Here is a 22,254-nt window from a genome sequence, read left to right on the forward strand (position 1 = left end):
ATATTTTGGTCCAAGTTTCACAGAAATTTCTCGAAACCTGTTGAAATATTTTGGTTTCCCCAAGGCTCAAAAGGAAACCCAATGCGGTACTGAAAAATGTCCAATACTTAGACCAAAATTTTAAGGTTTCGGTCATATTTTGGTCCAAAGTTTGAAATGTTGCTTTGGCTATTACTATTGTTAAATATTAGACCCTTGTAACATGGGGGTACAAGTTTATGTGTACCACGATAGGGGGAGTGGAGATCGAAGATGAAAACCTTAGAAACGAAGAGGTCTTAAGATTAGTAGATCGAAAACAGAATATATGATGTATAACTTTAGTCACTCTATGATGGATAATGAAATGGTGAGAAGTGAGGAGAGAGATTCTGCAAACAGACTATTTTAAATATCTGGGGTCAATCATGAATAAAGGTGACATAGAGGATGATGTTTCACAGAGAATTGAAGTGGGATGGATGAAGTGGACAGCTGCGTCTGGAGTGTTATGTGACCGTCATCCCTATAAATCTTAAGGGAAAAATTCTATAGGATTGTTGTGCAACCGGCTATGATGTATGGGGTGGAATATCGGGCAGTTAAGAAGTGTCATATAAAGAAGCTATGTAGCAGAAATGAGGATGTTAAGATGGATGTGGCAAATCTAGGGAGGATAAAGTAAGGAATGAGCATATTAGAGTTGATTTGGAGTTCCCCTGATCAGTGATAAGCTATGCGAAAGTCGTTTAAGGTGGTATAGCCCTGTTCAATGGAGGTCTGAGGATGCCCAAGTAAGCCCTAGGGAGTGATCTGATTCAGATTAAAGGAGCTAAAAGAGCTAGGGGCATGCCTAAAATGACCATAGGAGAAGTTGTGAGGAATGACATACATAGTCTTGGTATTGTCCAAAGTATGACCTCGGATAGAGCTTATTCGAGGGTAAGGATCCATGTGGTCAACCTCATTTAGCTGAGATTCCCAAAAGGAGAGGGTGGGAGGCCTAATCCACACTACCTTGCTTCTCCCCCCTCTTCTCTTCCATCGAATTCTGTTTTCCCTTTATTTCTATTATTTTATTTTGAGTGTTAAAGACCTATCCAAGCCCTGTGAGAAGACAAACTGAAGTCCCAATTCAACTGCTGTTGCAGGTGTACTGAAGCTGCAAACACTACCTGCGATACTGGTTTTGAAGGGTTTCCTGCTGAGACCTTCGAAGCCTTGGATCTCCCAAGTCTGCCATCAGAATTGATCCATACTTTGGGGATCAGTTTCCCTCATCAGAAGCCCCACTCGACCCACAGTTGATGATCATCTAAATCTCATAGCCTTGGTTTCCAGGAAAGTTTCCTATTCTGACCTAAAGTCAAGAACCATTATATCTTCCTAACCAGAGCTCTGTTCCTGCCCATCTTTGGTGTTTTATTGGGCCCTATAAGGGAGCACTCGACCAAGAGGGCTAACCATATGAGGCTTGTTTGGTGATATATTGGAAATCTCCCTATTTGACCTAATATCTTCTAAGGTCCAGGTACTGTTCTCAATTTCATTTCATTATGTTTGGAGTCCTACTACTTTTATTGTTTGCAATATAAGTGTTAATTGATTCAGCCATACTTGCCCCGACACCTATTTTGGGACTGTTCCTTGACCTAGCTTTTTGGGTGTATGTTCGTGTTGAAGTTTGACTTGTAACTGGGGTTGGATACATCTTTAACCAACCTTACAAAAATAGGTTGGTGACCTGGATATATGCCTTAGTACGCAGAAGTGTAAGATAAGGGAACCTATTTGCCCTAAGTTAAGGTGGTGGAGATCAAAAGAAGATTCCCTAGATAATTTATTGATAAAGTGGTCAAACAAGGAGTGTGGGACTTTGAGGGGGCCACTAATACGTCGTAGAATGAGATGACGACCTGCATTAAAAAGGTTGATAAAGATATTTTAGGGGAAACAAAGTGTATTCACTAGGCTCTAGGGAGACTTGGTGGTGGGATGATGAGGTTCAGGCAGCTATTAAGACCAAGAAAGCTCATTTTAATACATGTCGAAGGACTAAAGAGGTAGAACATAAAAAGAGGTATAATTTTGCCAGGAGCGAAGCTAGGAAGATTGTGGAGATGAAGACCCTAATAATAATCGGAATGCATGGGAAAGGGAAAAAGCTATCTAAAATAGCTAAAACGAGAGAAAGGAAGAGCAGAGATTTTAACATGTGAGATGCGTTAAAAGTGATGCTTGTAGAGTGCTACTAAGAGATAGTGACATTATGAAGATACGAGAAATGTATTTTAAATACCTACTAAATGGAGACATTCTGAGTAAGAGTGGCCAAGAAGACTGCATGCCTATTCAAGACACCACACGCCATAAATATATACAAAAGGTTAGAGTGACTGAAGTTAAAGAAACCCTAAGAAAATATGAAAGTAGACAAGATACTAGGCCATGATGAGGTCCCAATATAAGTGTGGACGAACTTAAGATCATGTGGGATATCTTGGTTAACCATTCTTTTTCACAAGATTATGAACACAAGGAGAATGCTAGATGATTGGAGGAGAAGCATTGTAGTTCCAATCTACAAAAATAAAGGTGTTTATAACTGCAATAACTATAAAGGCATACAATTAATGAGTTGTAGTGCCATGAAATTGTGGGGGAAGGTTATTGAAGCCTCGCTTGAGAAGAGAAACCACTCAGAGAATGAATTTGGTTTTATGCTAGCCTGCTAGGTTGATCCACGACAGAAGCTACTTACTTAGGAGTCTCATCAAAAGATTTAGAGTTTGCAAGAAGGATCTCCAAATGATCTTTATTAACCTAGAAAAATCATATGATAGAGTCTTAAGAGAGTTAATCTGGCATGTACTTGAGAAGAGAAGGGTGTTGAGTAAATGTGCAGATATTATTAAAGACATGTTTGAGAGCGTGGTGACTACTGTGAGAACCGTGGGAGGTCAAAACAGTGAATTCCCAATTATAATTGGGCAACATCAAGGATCAACTTTAAGCCCTTATTTGTTTGCACTCATCATGGATGATTTAACTCAAAACATATAAGACGAGGTTCCCCAGTGTATGCTCTTTGCTGATTATATTATTTTAGACCTTTAGTGAATGGACAAAACCAGGGATTAATGCAATATTGGAGTAATAGAGGTTGACAATGGAATCAAAAGGTTTTAAAATAAGTCGAATGAAGATGGAGTATATAATTTGTAACTTTAGTCACATAATACAATGGATAATGATATGGTAAAAATTGAGGAGAGAGAGATACCACTAAGTGATCATTTTAGATATTTGGGGGTCAACCATAAATAAAGGAGGTGACATAGAGGATGATGTTTCCTCTAGGTGGCCACTCCTTTTTATGTGTTTCACAGAGATTAAAGTGGGATGGATGAAGTGCGGAGGTATGTCCAAAGCTTTGTTAGTTAAATTGTGTTTTAATAAAACAGCCGAACAGTTTATACCGTTTAAAACGTGTATGACTGAATTGTTCTCAAAGAATGGAAAAAAAACTTGAAACAGCAGGAGAAAGAGTTCTAAACGCGTTAAAACGCGCAAACTTATAAATTAAAAAACAAAAAAACAGCTTTCATCCTCATTTCTTCTTTCACAAACATCCATGAAATGATGAAACCCATCGCTTCCCTCCTTGCACAACCCCTCTCATGCAGTGCTGTCCGGAAAGCAGCGGCAAGGTCAATCGGGTCTTGTCTTTGGAGAAACAGCAGAGCAGCAACGACAATCCATTCAACAATTGGCCGAATACGAACCCCCCCAAAGCCTAATCCTGACTTTCCTCTTCCTTCCTTATTTCTTTTTTCTTGCATAGCCCTGAAACCCATCCCTTTAAACCCTCTCTTCCAGCGGTGACAAGCTGAGCAGCGCTTCCTAATCCACATTCCTTCATTTGAGTCACAGGTTACGGAAAGGCAGCAGTGGGGGTAGAGCAGACTGTAGAGAGGCAAGGGGTCACTGCAAAGTCACTATGGCTGCGATGGAGCCCCTGTTTTGAGTGATGCACAGTTGCACATACACAGCTATATCCCTTAACGTCCCTGAAAAAGTGAGAAAGAAATCCATGCTCGCCCTCGCCATTCCCTATGTCAGAAGACCCCATCTACCTATAGGACAACCATAATAGTTGTTTTTAGTGCAAACGACAACCATGATTCAACTTATTTTGTTTTTGTCATTTTATTTTTTAATGTGACGCTGGGCATTAAAAGTTAAAATTCTTGTTAATTAGTAACAATTATTTCTGATCAATTTATATTTAAAATGCTTACTATGTCGTAGAGAAACTTATTTTAACATTGGATACATGGATTTAAGAAATAATTTCTCTATTTATGTTTATATATTACTGTTTTTTGGTCCCGTATTTTTCAAATCAAAGCGTTTAAAGCCTGTATCATCTGTTTTCCTTTTTCAACCATTTTCAAAATATATTTGACCGTATTTTTGACCATTCCTTTCAAGTTTTGAGGCGTTTAAAACACTTCCTTACCGATAATTTTTTCCCTTTCCTGTTTTAACTAACTGAGGTCCGGAGTGTTGTGTGACTAACATAGTCCTTTACAGCTTAAAGGAAAATTTATATGATTGTCGTGTGTCCGACTATAATGTATGGGGTGGAATGCTGGGTAGTTAAGAAGTGTCATATAGATAAGCTAGGTGTAGTAGAGATGAGGATGTTGAGATGGTTGTGTGGAAAAACTAGGAAGGATAAATTAAAGAATGATCATATTAGAGCTGATTTTGGGAGTTGCCCTGATTTATGATAAGCTTCGAGAAAGTTGCTTGAGGTGGCATGACCATGCTCAACGGAGCTCTTGGGATGCACCTGTAAGGAGTGATCTGATTCAAATTGAAGGATTTAAAAGAGATAAGGGCAAGCTTAAAATGACCATGGGAGTAGTGATTGGGAAATACATCCACAGTTTAGGACTTGTTCCAAGTATGACTGCGAATATAGCTCTGATTGGAGGGCTAGAATCCATGTAGCAACTCCATTTAGGTGAGATTTTTCTGAGTTGTCTTGTCCCTCTCCTTTTACTTTTAATTTTTTCTTTTGGCTTTGCACGGATCCTTATATCTGGCTATATTTAGTTGAAATAAGGCTGAATTATTGTTGTTGTTGTAGATCAGCATATAAGAAAGGCAAAACACCATGTCCAAAGTCCTTCTCACCGTGTCTTTTCCTCCATCCTTTGTTCACTGGATCCACTGCTGTATTTTCTCTCCAATGTTCACTGTCCTTGTCAATGGTACCCCTGTTGGCTATTTCCCTCGTGGGAGAGGAATCAGGCAAGGCTGCCCTCTTTCTCCCTTTCTTTTCTCCCTCTCCCTAGAGGTCTTATCTAGATCCATCCAATCTACCACGGACCTCCATCTGTTCTCTCCTATTCCCAAGTGCAAATCCCATCTCCTCACCCACCTTGCATTTGCCGATGACATCATGATCTTCTCCAAAGCAGACCCTCTCTCCATTTCCACCATTATGGATTCTCTGAGATCCTTCGAGATCCTCTCAGGCTTCCGTATTAACTTGCTCAAATCTAGCCTCTTCCTCTCTGGGGTCTCGCCTGACTCCCAAGATCACCTTCTTGACATCACTGGATTCTCCTTGAGTTCCCTGCCTGTTAAGTACCTGGGCCTCCCTCTCATCTCCTCTAGGCTCTCCTCCCATCATTGCTCCCCCTTGCTTGACATCCTGAGAAAGAAGCTCCAGCTCTGGAAAGATAAGCTGCTCTCTTATGCTGGCCGCCTATCCCTCATCCGTTCGGTGCTCCAATCCTTGTATCTCTATTGGTTTGGTGTCTATTCCCTTCCTGCTGCCACCATCAAGACCATTGAAGGAATCTTCTGCTCCTTCCTTTGGAAAGGGGCGGATACCTCCAGGCTTCTTCACCCTCTCAGTTGGAGCAAGGTCTGCCTCCCTAAAGCCTAAGGGGGTCTAGGCATTAGGCGAATAAAATATGTCATTTCAGCAGGGATTCTTAAGCTCATTTGGAGAATTGTGTCCAGGCACAAGAGCATTTGTGTTGACTGGATCCACTCCTACCACCTCAAGCACCACTCCCTCTGGACTATCCCTGTCCCTCCGGATAGTTCTTGGATCTGGAGGAAAATTCTCTCTCTCTGTCCTTTGGCTCTCAATGCCATCTCCTTTTTCATAGGTAATGGCCAGGCCACTTCCTTATGGATGGATCCTTGGCACCCGACGGTATCCTTGCCTCCTTGGTTTCCCCTAGAATCATCTACTCCTCTGGTATATCCAAGTTTGCTACTGTTTCCTATATCATGTCCCCTCTTGGCTGGTCCCCTCCTCCTTCCGCTCCCCCCTTCTTAACCTCTGGTCCTCCCTCCCTCCTCTCCCTCTTGGACACCGTGGTAGGGAAGATGAATGCATCTGGATCCACTCATCCAATGGGTTTTTATTTTTTGCCTCGGCTTGGTCCTTTGTTCGATCCTTCGGTCCTGTGGTTCTTTGGCGTAACCTTGTTTGGTTTAAAGGTCACATTCCCTGCAACTCCCTTACTCTTTGGAGATGTTTCTCCAACTACTTTCCCACCCAAGCCTTCCTCATCCACTGCCATTTCCCCATTCCCCCTTCTTGTTGCCTTTGTCCTCATGGCTTTGAGGACATCCCTCACCTCTTCTCTTGCCTCATTTCCTCTTCCATCTAGAAATTGGTCCTCTCCAAATGTTGGCTTTCTTCGAGGCCTATTCTTCCTTCTGATAGAGAATGGATTTGGATTGACATGACCTTCTTGGGATCCTATATTTGTGACACTATTGGGAAGCTAGTTTTTTCTACTACCATCTATCATATCTAGATGGAGTGGAACATCTGTAGATGGTCTTCCAACTCCCGCTCCTTAGGCAAGATTTGGAATGCCATCCCTTTTGATGTTACATCCAAAATCCAGTCCCTCCCTCATAGGCCTGTTCCCAATTCCACTGGGAATAGTCATATCATTGCCTCCTGGAACCTCCATATTGACACCATTCTCCATACTTAGCCTCCCCTCCTTGTTTGCAGCCCCCCTCTTCTTGGGATTTTGCTAGGACTTTTCTTGTTTGCTGATCCGGTTGTGGATCTAGTTTGGTTGTAATTTTTTATTTTTCCTTGCTTGGCTAGCCTTGGTCTAGCTCCCGCCCCCTCTATCTCCCCCCTTGTATATTCTTTCCCTCTTGGTAATGAATTTATTTATTCATCTAAAAAAAGAAAGGCAAAACAAAAATAAATAGAAGTGAACATAAAGCATACTCATGGTAAGAGTAAGACATACAAGTTTAGATCTGACCACATAATAATAGGGTGATAGAAGAAGAAAAGGGAAAAGATATGATCAAGAATCCACCTGACCTGTGGGGTTGGAACCCATTATTTCCCATTGTTGATTCTACAACATTCACACCTCCCAAATCTACAAAAGAAAGTTTGAAATCTACATACAATTAAGCCAATATTCATCTTCGTTACTAAATTTGTGGGGTAGGGCATAACCATTGTATATGTTTATAAAGCTTGAACAAAAAAACTGACTCAAAATAGGCTTGAAAATCCTTTAGCCAATAGCTTGCTATGGAGGTAGTTTAATGCTACTAAAAATCTGAATAAAATAAGAAAAAAAAACCACTTAAACAAAGCTGGACCTGTAGACTCCTAATCCAGTCTAGCTCAAACACTTAATTACAAATAAAATAAATTAAAGCACTTAACTAGCCCCATGGTTTGGGTGACCATATCTGGTCTGTAGAACCAGATTTGAACCAAAGAACTGGTTCAAATCAATAACCAAAAGCCATAATCTGGACAGAAAATTGACCCAAACCAGGCCAGGTTGAACCGCATGGTCTTCTTTTTTCTCTGCTTAAAACTGGATACTGCATCAAAGAGGCACATAGATCCAGTCCCACAAGCAGTGAGATGCTGCTGCTCTCCATCCAAAAAGAGATGAAGGATATCAGAGTTCTTAGGTGGTCCACCTTTGAACCCTCGGGCAACTCATGGTTTAAAGTATCTCCGATACCGATACCGATACGATACCCTTCGATACGTATCTTAAATTTAGCCGACCGGCACGATACACATCGATACGATACATGGAATTTTTAAAATCCTTTCGTATCAATATATATCCTACGATACATACCAATATGCACCGATACATCACCGATACAATACGATATGTACCGATACTCTATGGAAAATATAAAATCGAGGTGAAATGTACGTTTCGGTATGTATCGATCGGTACGTATCGGTCGGTACATGTTGAGTATCAGTACGTATCAGTGAGTATCGGTATGCATCGATCGATACGTATCGATGAGTATCGGTACTTATCGGTATGTACCTATACAGTGTGCTACGGTCATATAATGGCTAAGATAGGTAATTTTTCCCAAAAAAAACACGATTTTGAGGGGTTTTTGTTCCAAAGCTGCTGCCAGCCATATTTCTCTCTAACTAAAGTGGAATCAAGGTTGGGAACAAGGATTTTACATTTATAGGACAAGTACAAACCTTGAATTCTTAGTGCAATGCCCTCAATTTAGTGTTTATGCATAATACATGTTATCAATAGATTTTTTTAACAATTTTTTTTATGCAAAAGTGTTTAAAAAAGTGTTTCTTATACATTTATGTTTGTATCTTTAGCGTATCTCCGATACGATACGATACCCTTCGATACGTATCTTAATTTTGGCCGACTGATACGGCGACCGATACCGATACTTTAATCCTCAAGGCAAGCAACACCTCTTTAGGGTCTGCTGCCTTTGTAGCAGCTTGGGAGTTACTGTGACAAATAGTTGCAATATCCACTTGAGTTGGTTCCTTGGATACAAGATTTGAGGTCTGACGGTGACATAGAGAAGTAGAGAGAGGAAGAAGAAGATGGGAAGGATTCAAAAGTGACACCTTGTGTAAGTTCCCCCATCACTTATTTTAGAATACATTTGAAAAGACAACTTTAGTCCCTTACAATAATACAGGTACCCTGTATATTCTGTCAATACTAAAGACAAAAATTGAACCACATTCTGACATATCCTGACCTTGTCCATCATGTGGTTCCAATTCTTTGAAGAAATTCATTGAGAAAATTTGTTTAACTTCCTTCTGACCTTGACAGGAAATCGTTTGCTACCTTGTCAATTTCAACCACTAGGTTACTAATTGCATTGTCCTAAACAACCCAATGAAAATCACCAAAACATCAACTTAAATTCCATGGGCTTCACCGGTTCCCATGATTTTGAGTTGCCATCACTCATCATGACAGCCTCCAGTTGGTTGTTTTCAGTGTCTAAATTAAAAAAATACAGCTAGACTGCATGGATGAATTTTGGACAGATCTAATGAGGGAAAATAAAGAGAGAAGAATAATTAAGAGAACCAGAAAAAATAATAGGATGAGTTGTACTTCTTGGAGATTTCAAACCTGAATGGTGTAGCAACATTGGACAACTGATGGAAACAGTCCACAAAGACCTGGGTCAGACATTCAAAAAAACAGAGAGCTCTGATAGGTATTCTATTAAATATCTCTTGGAAGCGAGTTGTGGTTTCATCATTCATGGTTTAAGGAGAGGGGCTGCTGGTCCTGTTCCTAGTATCCAGAAGGAGAGGACTGAGGATATCATTTATCAACTTTTGGTGTATGGTGAACATTAGTTGGGTTCTTGAACTTGGCTGGCTGTACGCTAGAGTGATAGCTGGTCTTTGAGGGCCTGTGGGTATAAAACATTTAGATATGCTGACCTCATGACCTGTCCTCATTACTAAAGCTCATTTGATTGTATGTTTTTTTTTTTTTCTGGCCTTACGTTAAATCTCTGTTTTCTCTTCTTCATAAATGTTAGCCTTTACTGTCCGCAAGGTCATGCTTTGGTACATTAGTTCAATTTTTGTGCAGCTGGAAGGAGAGGCAACTGCTAGAACCATTCGTTTGGCTGGGTTTGTGAATGTACCACTTTACGTAGTTCATGTGATGAGCATTGACGCAATGGAAGAGATAGCCAAAGCTCAGAAATCAGGTTGGAGCTGTTTATCCTTATTGAGGAAATATATTTGATGGCTATCGTTGTAGTATTGGATGCATCATATTTCTGATTGAACCATTTAATCGTACTTGTTTTGCAAATTTATTTTGAACGAGTTCTTGTCACGAAAATTATCCAGTTGCCTCATGATGGTAACTTTATCCTTAATCCATGATTCCATTCCATAGCTTCACTGGTCTCCACAGCTATAATCTATTGGATTTTTACATGTCCTTCAAAGAACATAATAACAGGAATGGATTAGTGGTTGAACAAACGAAATACAAAGACAAAAATTGAAACGGACATTAGTGCCCAAAACTATGTGGGTCCCCAGGAGTCGTGGTGGCAGTCCCACTCTGGTGTCTGTTTGGTGGTTTTTGGCATTGAATCGCCCATAATTGCCACTTTTCAAAACTTGAACCAAAACTTGATTTCATGGGTTTTGATGTCAAACTGCGTAAAACTGCCACATCAAAAATTGAATTGGTACTATCTCCAAGTAAACAAGATGAAAAGAAGTGTCCTTTTTGTCTGGTTTGGGCAAACTTCATTGTAATTGTTCATTTTGGGTTTCGACTGGTAAAGGTGTGGCAAACATACTTGTGTTTCCCATTACACATTTTACTATATAAACGTTTTTTTGGATGATCTTAACTTGCAATGAGATTTATACTTTATATGTTTCTTCTTTGGTTAAGTAATTTTCTTATTGACACTCCTTGAGGTGTCAAATGATTTATAACTTACATTTTTACCCTTTTTGTATGACATTTTTTTCCCCAACGAGGATATATACTCATGGTTTAAAGTATCTCCGATACCGATGCGATACCCTTCGATACGTATCTTAAATTTAGCCGACCGATACGATACATGGAATGTTTAAAATCCTTTCGTATCAATATATATCCTACGATACATATCGATATGCACCAATACACTATCGATACGTACTAATACTCTATGAAAAATATAAATCGAGGTGAAATATACATTTTGGTATGTATCGGTAAGTATCGGTGAGTATTTGTATGTATCGTTCGGTACGTATCGATGAGTATCAGTATATATCGGTGAGTATCGGTATGTATCGATCAGTACGTATCGGTGAGTACCGGTACGTATCGGTATGTACCGATACGGTGCGCTACGGTCATATAATGGCCAAGATGGGTATTTTTTCAGAAAACACGATTTTTTAAGGGTTTTTCTTCTAAAGTTGCTGCCAGCCATATTTCTCTTTAACTAAAGTGGAAATCAAGGTGGGGAACAAGGATTTTACATTTATGGGACAACTGCAAACCTTGAATTCTTAGTGCGATACCCTTAATTTAGTGTTTATGCATAATACATGTTATCAATAGCTTTTTTTAACAAATTTTTTATGCAAAAGTGTTTAGAAAGGTGTTTCATATCTATTTATATGCGTATCTTAGTGTATCTCCGATACGATACGATACCCTCCGATACGTATCTTAATTTTGGTCGACCGATACAGCGACCGATACCGATACTTTAATATACTATCATCTCACATGTATATGCCAAAAGTGTGCAAGACAATGAGAGCTTTTGATAATGACATAATAATATGTCACTTTCAAATTATTTTTGAAAACCCTTTTATACCCCTAACTTATACTTTTAGGAACAAGACAAGGGGAAATTAAATGAAAGAATCAAGTTCTAAATACACCTATATAGGTATCATGGTTAAATGCTATATTTTATTGTGAATGCAGATGTTTCCCATACAGGTATCATCCCACACACACACTGAAGCCTTTCACATTTCCCCTCCCCTGCTTCCTCAGCCACTCCATGTTTAGGTAACTTAGGAATAGGCTGAAGCTAATGTGAGAATTAGCAGACATGTGACACTCCAAAATTAAGAAAAATGTTAATTATATTTCTATCTTATGAGGGCACACCTATTTTTTCATCTACACCTGGTAGACACCAAAACATGCCCGTATCGAGTTCTTGGGATTCAGACCTTATACCTATGACAAACACCGATTTGTGTGTCTCTCTTTGTTATATAGTTTATGCTAAAGAAGAATATTGGTGCATATTTGGAAGTCCATGGATTCTCCTCTTTTTATCCACGTAGAAGGATGGCATGGCCAAACCATATTGGAAATCCTCTGCATTCATTACACATTCCGTGACATAGTCCTTGTTAGCCTCTACCCTTTCTGGTATTGGAGGAGTCCACTAATAATAATCCTTAGTGTGTATCAACCTTTCAGACTTCCGTGTAAATTCTTTGTTTTATTTACTCTAGGTCTCTATTTAGTTATTGGTACTTATATTTTTTTCACAGGAGCTTGTAATTCTATTCTATCTTTTACTTTTCAAATTGCACTCAAATAGATTATAAAATGGGAGTTGTTAACCCTGAAATTCAGCCTACTGGAACTGTGGTTGACTAAGGTAAGTACTGAGTATTTTGAATATTAAAGAAAATTTCAGTAATTAGCTAAAGTAAAATCTTTATTTGAAACAGCAAGAAGAGGTATAGCAATAAATAAAAATGATTTTTCAGAGATCCTGATGTCTTAATGATTATTCATCCCTCACTCCATGCACTGAAGGAAAATTCATATGTACAACAAAGAAGATAAAATCCCTAAAACTTGTTTCATAGTAGTGTGGCTTTCAGATCCTGGAAATAACTCATTCTGCTCTCCAATGGCTGACAGTTGTGGGGAAACCCTTTTTTATTTTCTGTGAAGGACAAAGAAATTAGGTAACAACTAACAAGGGTGTGCATATTGCTTTTGGTGTGTAACAGAGCACTTTAAGTATGAACTGTCAGTTAATTTGAAAATTAAATTGTTTGTTTCCGGCATCTGACACATACAGGGGAAATTCAACGTGGTAGAAATTTAAAGAATGAAATCTCTTTTTTTCATAGGAAGAAAGTTGCACTGTTTTTCCCCCTTAAATCTGTAGCATGAGATGTATAAACTCAAAGAGGACCCATGCCACAAGAGGGAAAGGGAAGGCTAAAAAAAGCTGGATAGAACATGAAAGGATGCAATGATGGCACAAGGACTGGACACTTCCTACGGTCATTTCCACCTACAAACCAGGTCCAATGCTATTGGACCCAACCCTCACAGATCCACCTGGTCAGCTGATAGGGCACTCATTACCAAGATGATCACCTTGATCATTAAAGAACCATCAAAAGTCAATTTAAAGGAAAACACCAACTAGAAACACCCCTGCTATTGAGGCTCATGTGGAGGCCTCTTTTCATAGCAATTTAGCCTTTAAACTGTCCCTTCTCCAGGTTTACAATCTCTCTCTCTCTCTCTCTCTCTCTCCTGCAGGTACATCCATGCCCATTATTTCTGTCTTGAAAAACTATATCTATGATGAGGGAAATGCTTGGTGATGATAAATTTTCATTACTTGTGCGTCCATGTTTGTTTAGTTTGTTACTTGCCTTTGAATTTGATGGTTGTACATCTTTCAGGTTTTGACCATTTTTTGGGTATTCATTTTATTTCAAATTGCAGGCCAAAAGGTTATCGGAGAACCAATAGCTTCTGGACTTGCACTTGATGATAAATTTTCATTACTTGTGCGTCCATGTTTGTTTGATACTTGCCTTTGAACTTCACCATTGTACAGCGAAGGTTAAGAACCATTTTCTGGGCACACTTTCGTTTCCTTCCCCCCCCCCCCCCCCCGGGCGCGATTCTTTGGATATGATAAGAAGAATCATGTGTTCTTTCATGTTTAGGTATGTCATGAGTCCTCCAATAAGGAAATCAGGACATGATAAAGCTCTTCAAGCTGCCCTATCAAGAGGAGTTTTGCAGGTGTAGTTTTCATATATCCACTAGATAGATTTTACAGTAATCCTTATAACTCTCACTTCTGCAGATAAGCTTGATATGAACTTTGTGAACAATCATGTCCTCCAAATGCAGCCTCTAAATTTGTTTTGACATCTTTTCTGAGTTGGTTTGAGACTGTTTGTCATAGTGAGGATATTTTTGTTCCTTAAACACCTGAGTGACGAGATTAAGTTTTGATTATACTTTGTCTTGGTCATGTCAATAATTTAACCAAATATGTACTATTTACTGCACTTGAAATTCTTGAGTAGTACTGTTGTTCCCATGTAATTGTATTAAGATCTACTGATCCAGTAAGTGTAATGTAGGAATAGATTTGAAAAGTCAAACTAGACCCAAACAACAAGAACTTGTAAACCAAAGAACAACCAATAATCACCCAACAATAGACAGCAAACAGTCCAGAAATAAGAGCCAAACAGTCCTTGTAAACCAGAAATTTCAAACCCAGAATTCTGGAATTTCGGAAAGCAGAGATTATACCAAATAGGACTAACCAGCAACAGGTATATGACAGTAACAAGTCACAGTCAGTCACAAAAGATCACAGAAACAGGAAAATCAAACCAGGCCTATCGGTTCTGATTCCTATCCAGAAAAAGTCACTACAGGACAAAAAGAATGAGATTTCTTATATCTCAATAACCACAGGTCAGAATGACCTGATATTTGGGTCGAAGGAGGCCCTTAATGGGTGGATAGCTCGATCAAAATCACAGCTCAGACCAAGGACTGGAAGTACTTCAGATTACAGAACCCGATTGTGAAAAATAAGGAGATTCTAGGCCGAGTTAAGTTTTAAATACCTTGTCTGCAGAACAGTAATAACCCTTGAAATAAACTTGAGAATAAAAGAAGAAGATACGTAGAACCCTCCTGGACTTCACACCTCAAGGAGTGGCTTGGATCAGACACCAAACCCTTCTTCCTTGATCAAATACAAATAATCCTCCATGGAGGCTAGTGGCAGCAGCATCAAGTTTTTTTTTTATTAAACAAAATCGTGGGCTGTAGTGTGCCCTCTCCTTTATTTATAATAATGATGGGGGGTAGTGTTTACAAGATAGAAGCTCAAAAGCTTCTAGTTATTGACTTACTAAACTACTAACATGTAGTTACTAAAACTGGAAATTGTATACAACTGAAATTAGAAACTAACAAGGACTGAAATTAGAAACTAATTTAAGACTTGAAAATAGAAACTAAATTAGAACTAATTAAGTAACTAATAACACCATCAGTAGCCCAAACCGTGGGCCGTTAAACCAGACCTGGTCGACCTAGTTAGCCACTTGAGTCAACCATTTTGTTCCTTCTGGTGTAGACCTTTGGTACTACATCAATTCTCCCCGGCTTGAAAAAATTTGTCTCCGACGAATGGACAAGGGACATGTAGCGCTCATATAAGTCGGGATCAAGCCTCCTGAAGTCATCAGCATGAATCCAAGTACAATCACTACGGGGACGGCCCTTCCACTTGACAAGAAAAGTGTTATAGCCGGTGACACGACGGGTAGTCTTGTAATTTTCATCCAAGACATCTTCAATAACTTCAGAATTAGGTGGCTTCAGTTGGGGCAGCCTCAACATTTGTTCCGTGTCTCCATCATCCGAATGGTGCCCAACATAAAGGTGAAGATCAGCCACATTAAACACGTTGCTTATGGTCATGTCATCAGGCAACTCAAACACATAAGCATTAGGTATTATACGTCTCAACACCTTATAGGGACCCATCTTCCGTGGATGTAGCTTAGTATGGCACTTGTCTGAAACTGTTCAGGATTTACTTGAATTATCACCATGTCTCCAGGTTTGAACTCCACAAAACGCCAGTGACGATCATCAGAAGCCTTGTACACTTCATTGTTCATGGTAATACGTCGTTGGACGTTGGCATGCCCCTTAGTAATATGACGCAAGAACTCATCAGCCTCAATACTAACTTGAGCTTGGGGTGGGAGTGACATAAGATCAATAGGTCGCTTAGGTTGAACTCCAAGCAAGATCTCAAAAAGAGTACGACCCGTTGTCCTATTCACTAAGTTGTTGTAGGCAAATTCTGCAATATCAAGGATGGAAGGCCATGTCTTCTCATAATCTCGAACCAAACACCTCAACAAGTTTCTCAAGCTACTGTTCACCACCTCTGTCTATCTGTCTGTCTGTGGATGAAGTGCAGTTGAAAAGTTCAGCTTTGTATTTGTTTTCAACCATAATGTCTTCCAAAAGTAACTCATGAACTTAACATCACGGTCAGACACAATACTAGCTGGTAGATGTAGTCGTACTACCTCCTTGAAGAATAGCTTTGCAACCTGATAAACATCAAAAGTCTTGCGACAAGGTATGAAATGAGTCATGTTAGAGAAATGATCCACAACCACCATAATGGAATCATATCGTTCTCTAGTAGGGGGTAGTCCAAGAACAAAATCCATGCTGACATCAAGCAACGGTGCATGAGGAACGGGTAGTGGAGAGTATAAACCAGTGTTTTGTTTTTCCCCTTTTGCCAACTGACATACACGGCATCTCTTGATCACATGATCGACATCCTTTGCAATGCATGGCCAATAATATCGATTTGTCACCTGTGTAAGAGTCTTATCCTTCCCAAAATGCCCTCTCAATCCTCCTCCATGTAACTCATGTATGATGTGATGACGTAGGGAAGAGTTTGGAATACAAAGCCGTGTGCCAAAGAATAAGTACCCATCATGAATAGAGGACTTGAGGCGAGGAAAGGCATGCATATCTTTGGCCTTGTATCAAGTATGACGTCAAATAGAGCTGATTAGAGGGCAAAGATCCATGTAGCTGACCCCATTTAGTTGAAACAATGCTGAGTTGTTGTTCTTGTTGTTGTTGAAGTAATATGACACCTAAAATTGATGTGATTATTCCCACCTGAAAATCTTCCATCACCTGACCCAACAGTGAAACTAATCATCCTTCCTATGATCACATATTGAAGAAGGAAGTTTTGATTGGATTTCTGATTTGTTTTAAGTTTGTATCAAGTATTTAATCCAGGATAATGATCACCACCATTGGTCATGGCTTGATCTTTTATTTTGGGTCTGTTTTGATAGTATATGTTTATGGGCTTTTGTTTTAAATGTTTTTATTTTTAATGAACTCAATTATAAGGTCTAAATTTTAGATCCATAAGGAGTACACAAAATTAGTATTTTAATTAGGTAGTTTGTATTACTAGTGGTGCCCATTAGCAATTATATGGGAAGTTATCTTACTAGATAGTTGCCGATCACTTGTGGGGCCCAATTGTGGCTGTTAGGAGTTTTTTCTCTTTAATTTCTTAGAGTGTACTTTATCTATCTAAGACTCTTATTATTACCTTACGGTTTGTCTTTAAGTTCCTTAATTTTTTGGGTGTCTTTCTTTATGATTGACTTAACTTAGGATACTACCAAAGGTAGCCAACGATTTAGGAAGTTTCTTTTTCTATTTGTATTAGTTTATTATTGATTGAGTCAATTTTGGACAGTCATTTTAGCTAATCGATGGGGAGGTTTAGGAGTACTTTTTTTTGCTACTTCTTATTTCTGTTTCCAGCGCTATAAAGCAATGTAAAGGCTTGGTGGCCTCCCTACGATTTGATGAATGTAGTTAGTTGATTTTCTTTTTTTTTCTCTTTTTGGATGAATAAATGAATTCCTTACCAAGAGGAAAAAACAAATACAAAGGAGGGAGGGCTAAAAAGTGGCAAACCCTCAAGGGGAGAGGGGTACAGAATAGAGAAAAACCCTACAACCAAAGGCAGATGGCCAGAAAAAAGAAAAAAGAGGGAAACATCATGGGGGGAGAATGGAGGAAGGAGGCCGCAGGAGACAACAATGAGCCTGTTCCTTGGGGAATCATGAATTGGACGATGGCTTAGGCAACCAAGTTTGGAGCTAACATAAAAAAAAAATGGTTTTCCAAATCCTGTCAAAAGAGTGGGAGTTGGGAGTCCATCTTTGAAGATTTCGCTCTGTCCAAATGTGGATAATGGTTGCACTAAAAGCAAGCTTTCCCACAGTGCCCCAGATGCTAGGCCCATCGAAGGTCATATTAACCCAAATCCATTCTCTAGAAAGGGGGAGAATAGTCCTGTTGGAATGCCAACAGGAGGAAAGGACTCTCTTCCAGAAAGAGAAGGAGAAGGGGCAGGAGAAAAAAAGGTAATCCGCACTTTTGGTCCCATTCCAGCAAAGGCAGCAAGACAGAGGGACCTGAATGTGGCGATAAATGAGGAAAGACTGCGTGGGAATGCAGTTAGAGATAGCACGTCAGGCAGTGAAACTATGATGGGGAATGTGTCTTTTAAACCAAATGATGTTGCGCTAAGGCACAAGAAGGCCTCTGGAGTGAATGTATTCCCAAGCGGAGGCAGAGATGAAGAATCCCGTGGGGGAAGGGAGCTAGATGATCTTATCCTCCCTTCCCCTATGGTCAGGAGGAATGGAAGGAGAGAAGACTAGAGATTGGCAAGGGGGGAGGGGAACTAGGAGCAGACCACCCATTAGAGGTTGTTGCCTCTTTTGTCTCTCTTCTCTTTCCCCCGCGATTCCTCTCTCGCTTCTCTCTCTCTCTCTCTCTCTCACACACACACACACACACACACCCATTGATCTCTCTTCTTCTCTTTTTCTTCCGTCAATTTGACCCTCCACAGCAGATCCATCCACTGATCAGCATCGGCATTGTTATTGTCATGCATATTGAAAAGCGAACACTGAATGGTGATCCTCAAAGGGGATATACTACTAATTGTTGTCCTAAGGTGATCACTTACCTTGCAATCCCAAGTTCCCAACTTGGATGCCCAATTTCTAGATTCAGGTTGGAAAATCCCAGCCTAGTTTGAATTCAGTCTGGGTGTTTTCCTGCTCAGTTCTTGTTTTAATAGGTTGTGTCCTTCATCTACACCAAGTAGCTATATCTCCATAACTGTTTTATCATTTATTATCTACTGTAATTCAGGATGGTGGATAGGAGCAGTATTAACGAAAATTTCATATGATGATTTGAACTTTTTACCCTTTTCAGCTTGTAGGAACTGATCATTGTACATTCAACTCCACACAGAAAGCTTCCGGTATTGATGACTTCCGAAAAATTCCAAATGGTGTCAATGGTAATCTCATTTTGTGGCCTCTGACTATACTAGTTTTTCAACTTCCTGCTCAGGCATGCTGATTGTCGACTCTTCAAAATTTGTGAATATGTTTGAGTTTCCTAGGTATTGAAGAAAGGATGCATCTCGTCTGGGAAACAATGGTGGTAAGCTGCATTTTTTTTTTAAGTATGACTGTATGACCATGTAAACCAAGTGGCTGAAATTGGAAAGCTAATCTTCTTCACATAATTTATTTTGATGCAGGAGTCTGGCCAAATATCTGTTACTGATTATGCGCGAATAACGAGCACCGAGTGGTAATCTGTGTCGTCCTTCTCATATATAATGCTATGCTTGTGAAGTTACTAGAGAGCTTATATCAGATGATATGGTGTAATCAAACAGCATGAAAATGAGTCAGAAAATGATTGACCTTCAAATACATACACTTTTTGGTCCTGTCAATATTCCCAACTCCCTCCCCCAAGGCACAAAACACACATGCACATTTAAAAAAAAAATTGCCCTCTTAGAATTTAGGATCATACAGTGGCTTGACTTTTGGGATATGAGGTCTCATAGGGGGGTCCCACCATGTTTAGAACTCTCCTGTGCACCTGCCAGGTGGTTGGTTAGAGGAAGATTGGACATAGCAATGCAGAGTATGAAAGCTGACATATGATTACTTACAGGCCTGTATACCCATTCTTTTTTCTCTTGCACCACTTTGTTTTAATGAATTAAATTCTGACCTTTGAATTGGGAAAGAAGATGATTTCTTGCATGGTAGATGAGTTCATATCTTCTTTCTGTGTATGAAACAAGTCCAAGTGGTAGTCTAAGTGATGCTATTTTGTTATTGAATTTAAGAAGAAGAATCTACTCTGAATAGAAGTATGTGTCTAATGAACAATTTGCAGTGCTCGGATTTTTAACATATATCCAAGAAAGGGAGCAATACTTCCTGGATCTGATGCGGATATAATCGTACTCAACCCAAATTCAAGCTTCGAGATAACTGCAGCTACTCACCACTCAAGATCAGATACAAATGTCTATGAAGGACGCAAAGGGAAGGTAATCCTTGTCATGACAATTTAATATCTAATCATCTGCTCAAATTACAGAAGTTCACCATGAATCACATTTTTGAGACAAAGTTGTGATTTAGAAATTTGAAACCCTCTTTACAATGCTTGCTTTTGAGCTGTTACACAATTTAGATCAATGAGACCTAATATAGGAGAACATAGACCAGTTTAAATGACTTCCAAAGAAACGATTGACCACAATAGACCATATTGTTTTAATTTTTCACCTAACTTGTACTGCATCCATCTTTATCTGTTTTTTATTTCCCAGTCAGTAGCAACCATAAAGCAATCGTGCTGGGACTGATAATATTTGTCGAAGACATTAAGACTTTAATAGAGTGGCTGAGGCTTTCATTATCAATTTACTACTCAAAATAATTTATTTTCCAAGCAGAAGAAAATCAGCAGTCCCTTTGGCACCAAAACTCTGGTAGCAGTGGTGCCTATTCTGTATGAGAAAATTGATGTAGGAATTTCCTAGAGCTTGTGGATCTCACATCAAGACCTCTAATGTTGGACAGAGGATGAAAAATCTGCATAGATATATGAGTAGATCAGGATTCAAGAAAAGTGTTGTTCAAAAGAACAAAAAGTCAGCAGCGAACCAGGCCATCAAGCTGGACCAAGAATGGACTGATATGTTTAATTTTTGGTGTCCAATGGGTTATATAGGCCATGGGTTTAATAATTTTAGGTTTACTATTGTGGTGGGCCAATTCTATAAGCCCAAATATTAGGGATTTAAGTTCTACACAGAGTTAAGTATATAGTTTCTATTTTGTCAAGAGTTATGGGCCAAGCTTCTTTCCAACCTCCAACACAATAGCAGTAGATTCTTGACCAGGTCTCTTTTAAACTCATTCGAAGAAATGCCTTTTTAAAATTGTGAAAGCCCCAATCCTTCTTCTTACTATACAAAGTTCAAGGAGCTCTGTGCCTTTATTCAACTGACCCAAGAGGGAAGATTTCGAAACACAACAGTAAATAAGTTATAACCAGCTTCTGAAGGACAGCAGTTTTTGACAACATCGGTTTCCGAGTTGATGGGAGTGTGGGATGGACCCTCCCCATCTGACAACCATTATGTACCGATGGAGTCTCTTGCCTGAACCAATGGCCGACCTTTCAACTGGTGCTCCCCCTTGCCAGAGACTGCTATCCCTACCATTGTTCCCTCTCCTACACCACCTTCTTCACCGTTAGCCTCCCCCCTTGGTGTCCCTTGGAACTCCCACTTCAAACACTCTTTCTCCCCTCATGCTGATAACCTATCTCTGCACTATGCCCCTCCAACCAAGCTTGGGGAATCGCTTGTTGCTGTTTTCCCCAAGGGCCTTCTGGGCTCTGAAGCATCCTAATGGAATAACTCCCTCGTTGGACACTTGTTAGGAAAGCGTCCTCCCTTCCACCTTGTCAAGACGTCCCTCTTGAAACAATCGCTTGGCACTGCCATCTGCTTCTCAATCGAGTTGATTTCTCCACCATCCCCATCTGGGTCTCCCTCCCTGGATTGCCCCTGCAATTCTAGTGTTAGGATGAAGTGCCGTTGGTTCGGTTCTGGGAACCCCTGTGTGCTCCGATGCCATAACTAATAGAAAAGATCGCCTTGCCTTCACACGAATATGTGTTGAGGTTGTTGCTGTAGACGCTTTTCACTCCATCTCTGTCCATGAGGGTGAAGATTTCTCCTTCTAGCAATCAGTCCATTATAACTAGAAGCCCCCCTAATGCCTTGTTTGCAAAGTATTTGGGCATGACACTAGGGCATGCTTGAAGAAGGCTTCCCCTGCCCCCTTGGATGACTCTCACACCGATGATCTTATTGGCCCCATCAACTGACATGATCGATCCCTGATGATTGAGAATGGTCGTGGATCTTTTTTCCGACCACCGGCAAGAGGAAGAGGGAGGAATCGAAGAAGAAAACCTGCTTCGCATGTTGTCGTTGCCCAGGCGCCTTCCATCGTCGGAAATCCTCCAAACATGGCTCGGTCCTTGCATGCTGGTCACAATAGATTTGCTGCCTTGGAAGACGCGACCGAAGCTTTGTTGATCCTCGATTGCTTGAAGGATCAATTGATGGTGACGTGCAATCTCCCCTTGC

General features: G+C 39.9%; 1 protein-coding gene across 1 annotated transcript in view; it reads left to right on the plus strand.

Moving 5' to 3' along the window:
• Positions 1 to 22,254, plus strand: part of LOC122084265 (dihydropyrimidinase-like) — a 60,376-nt gene that overhangs the window by 11,800 nt on the left and 26,322 nt on the right. The window contains exons 6-12 of the mRNA XM_042652370.1: positions 9,927 to 10,047; positions 13,587 to 13,665; positions 13,787 to 13,892; positions 18,987 to 19,074; positions 19,180 to 19,220; positions 19,321 to 19,373; positions 19,977 to 20,133. Of these exons, the coding sequence (XP_042508304.1) occupies positions 9,927 to 10,047; positions 13,587 to 13,665; positions 13,787 to 13,892; positions 18,987 to 19,074; positions 19,180 to 19,220; positions 19,321 to 19,373; positions 19,977 to 20,133 (645 nt within the window). The remainder of the gene's footprint in view (positions 1 to 9,926; positions 10,048 to 13,586; positions 13,666 to 13,786; positions 13,893 to 18,986; positions 19,075 to 19,179; positions 19,221 to 19,320; positions 19,374 to 19,976; positions 20,134 to 22,254) is intronic.

This window comes from Macadamia integrifolia, chromosome 7 (assembly GCF_013358625.1).
Source record: "Macadamia integrifolia cultivar HAES 741 chromosome 7, SCU_Mint_v3, whole genome shotgun sequence".
NCBI lineage: Eukaryota > Viridiplantae > Streptophyta > Magnoliopsida > Proteales > Proteaceae > Macadamia > Macadamia integrifolia.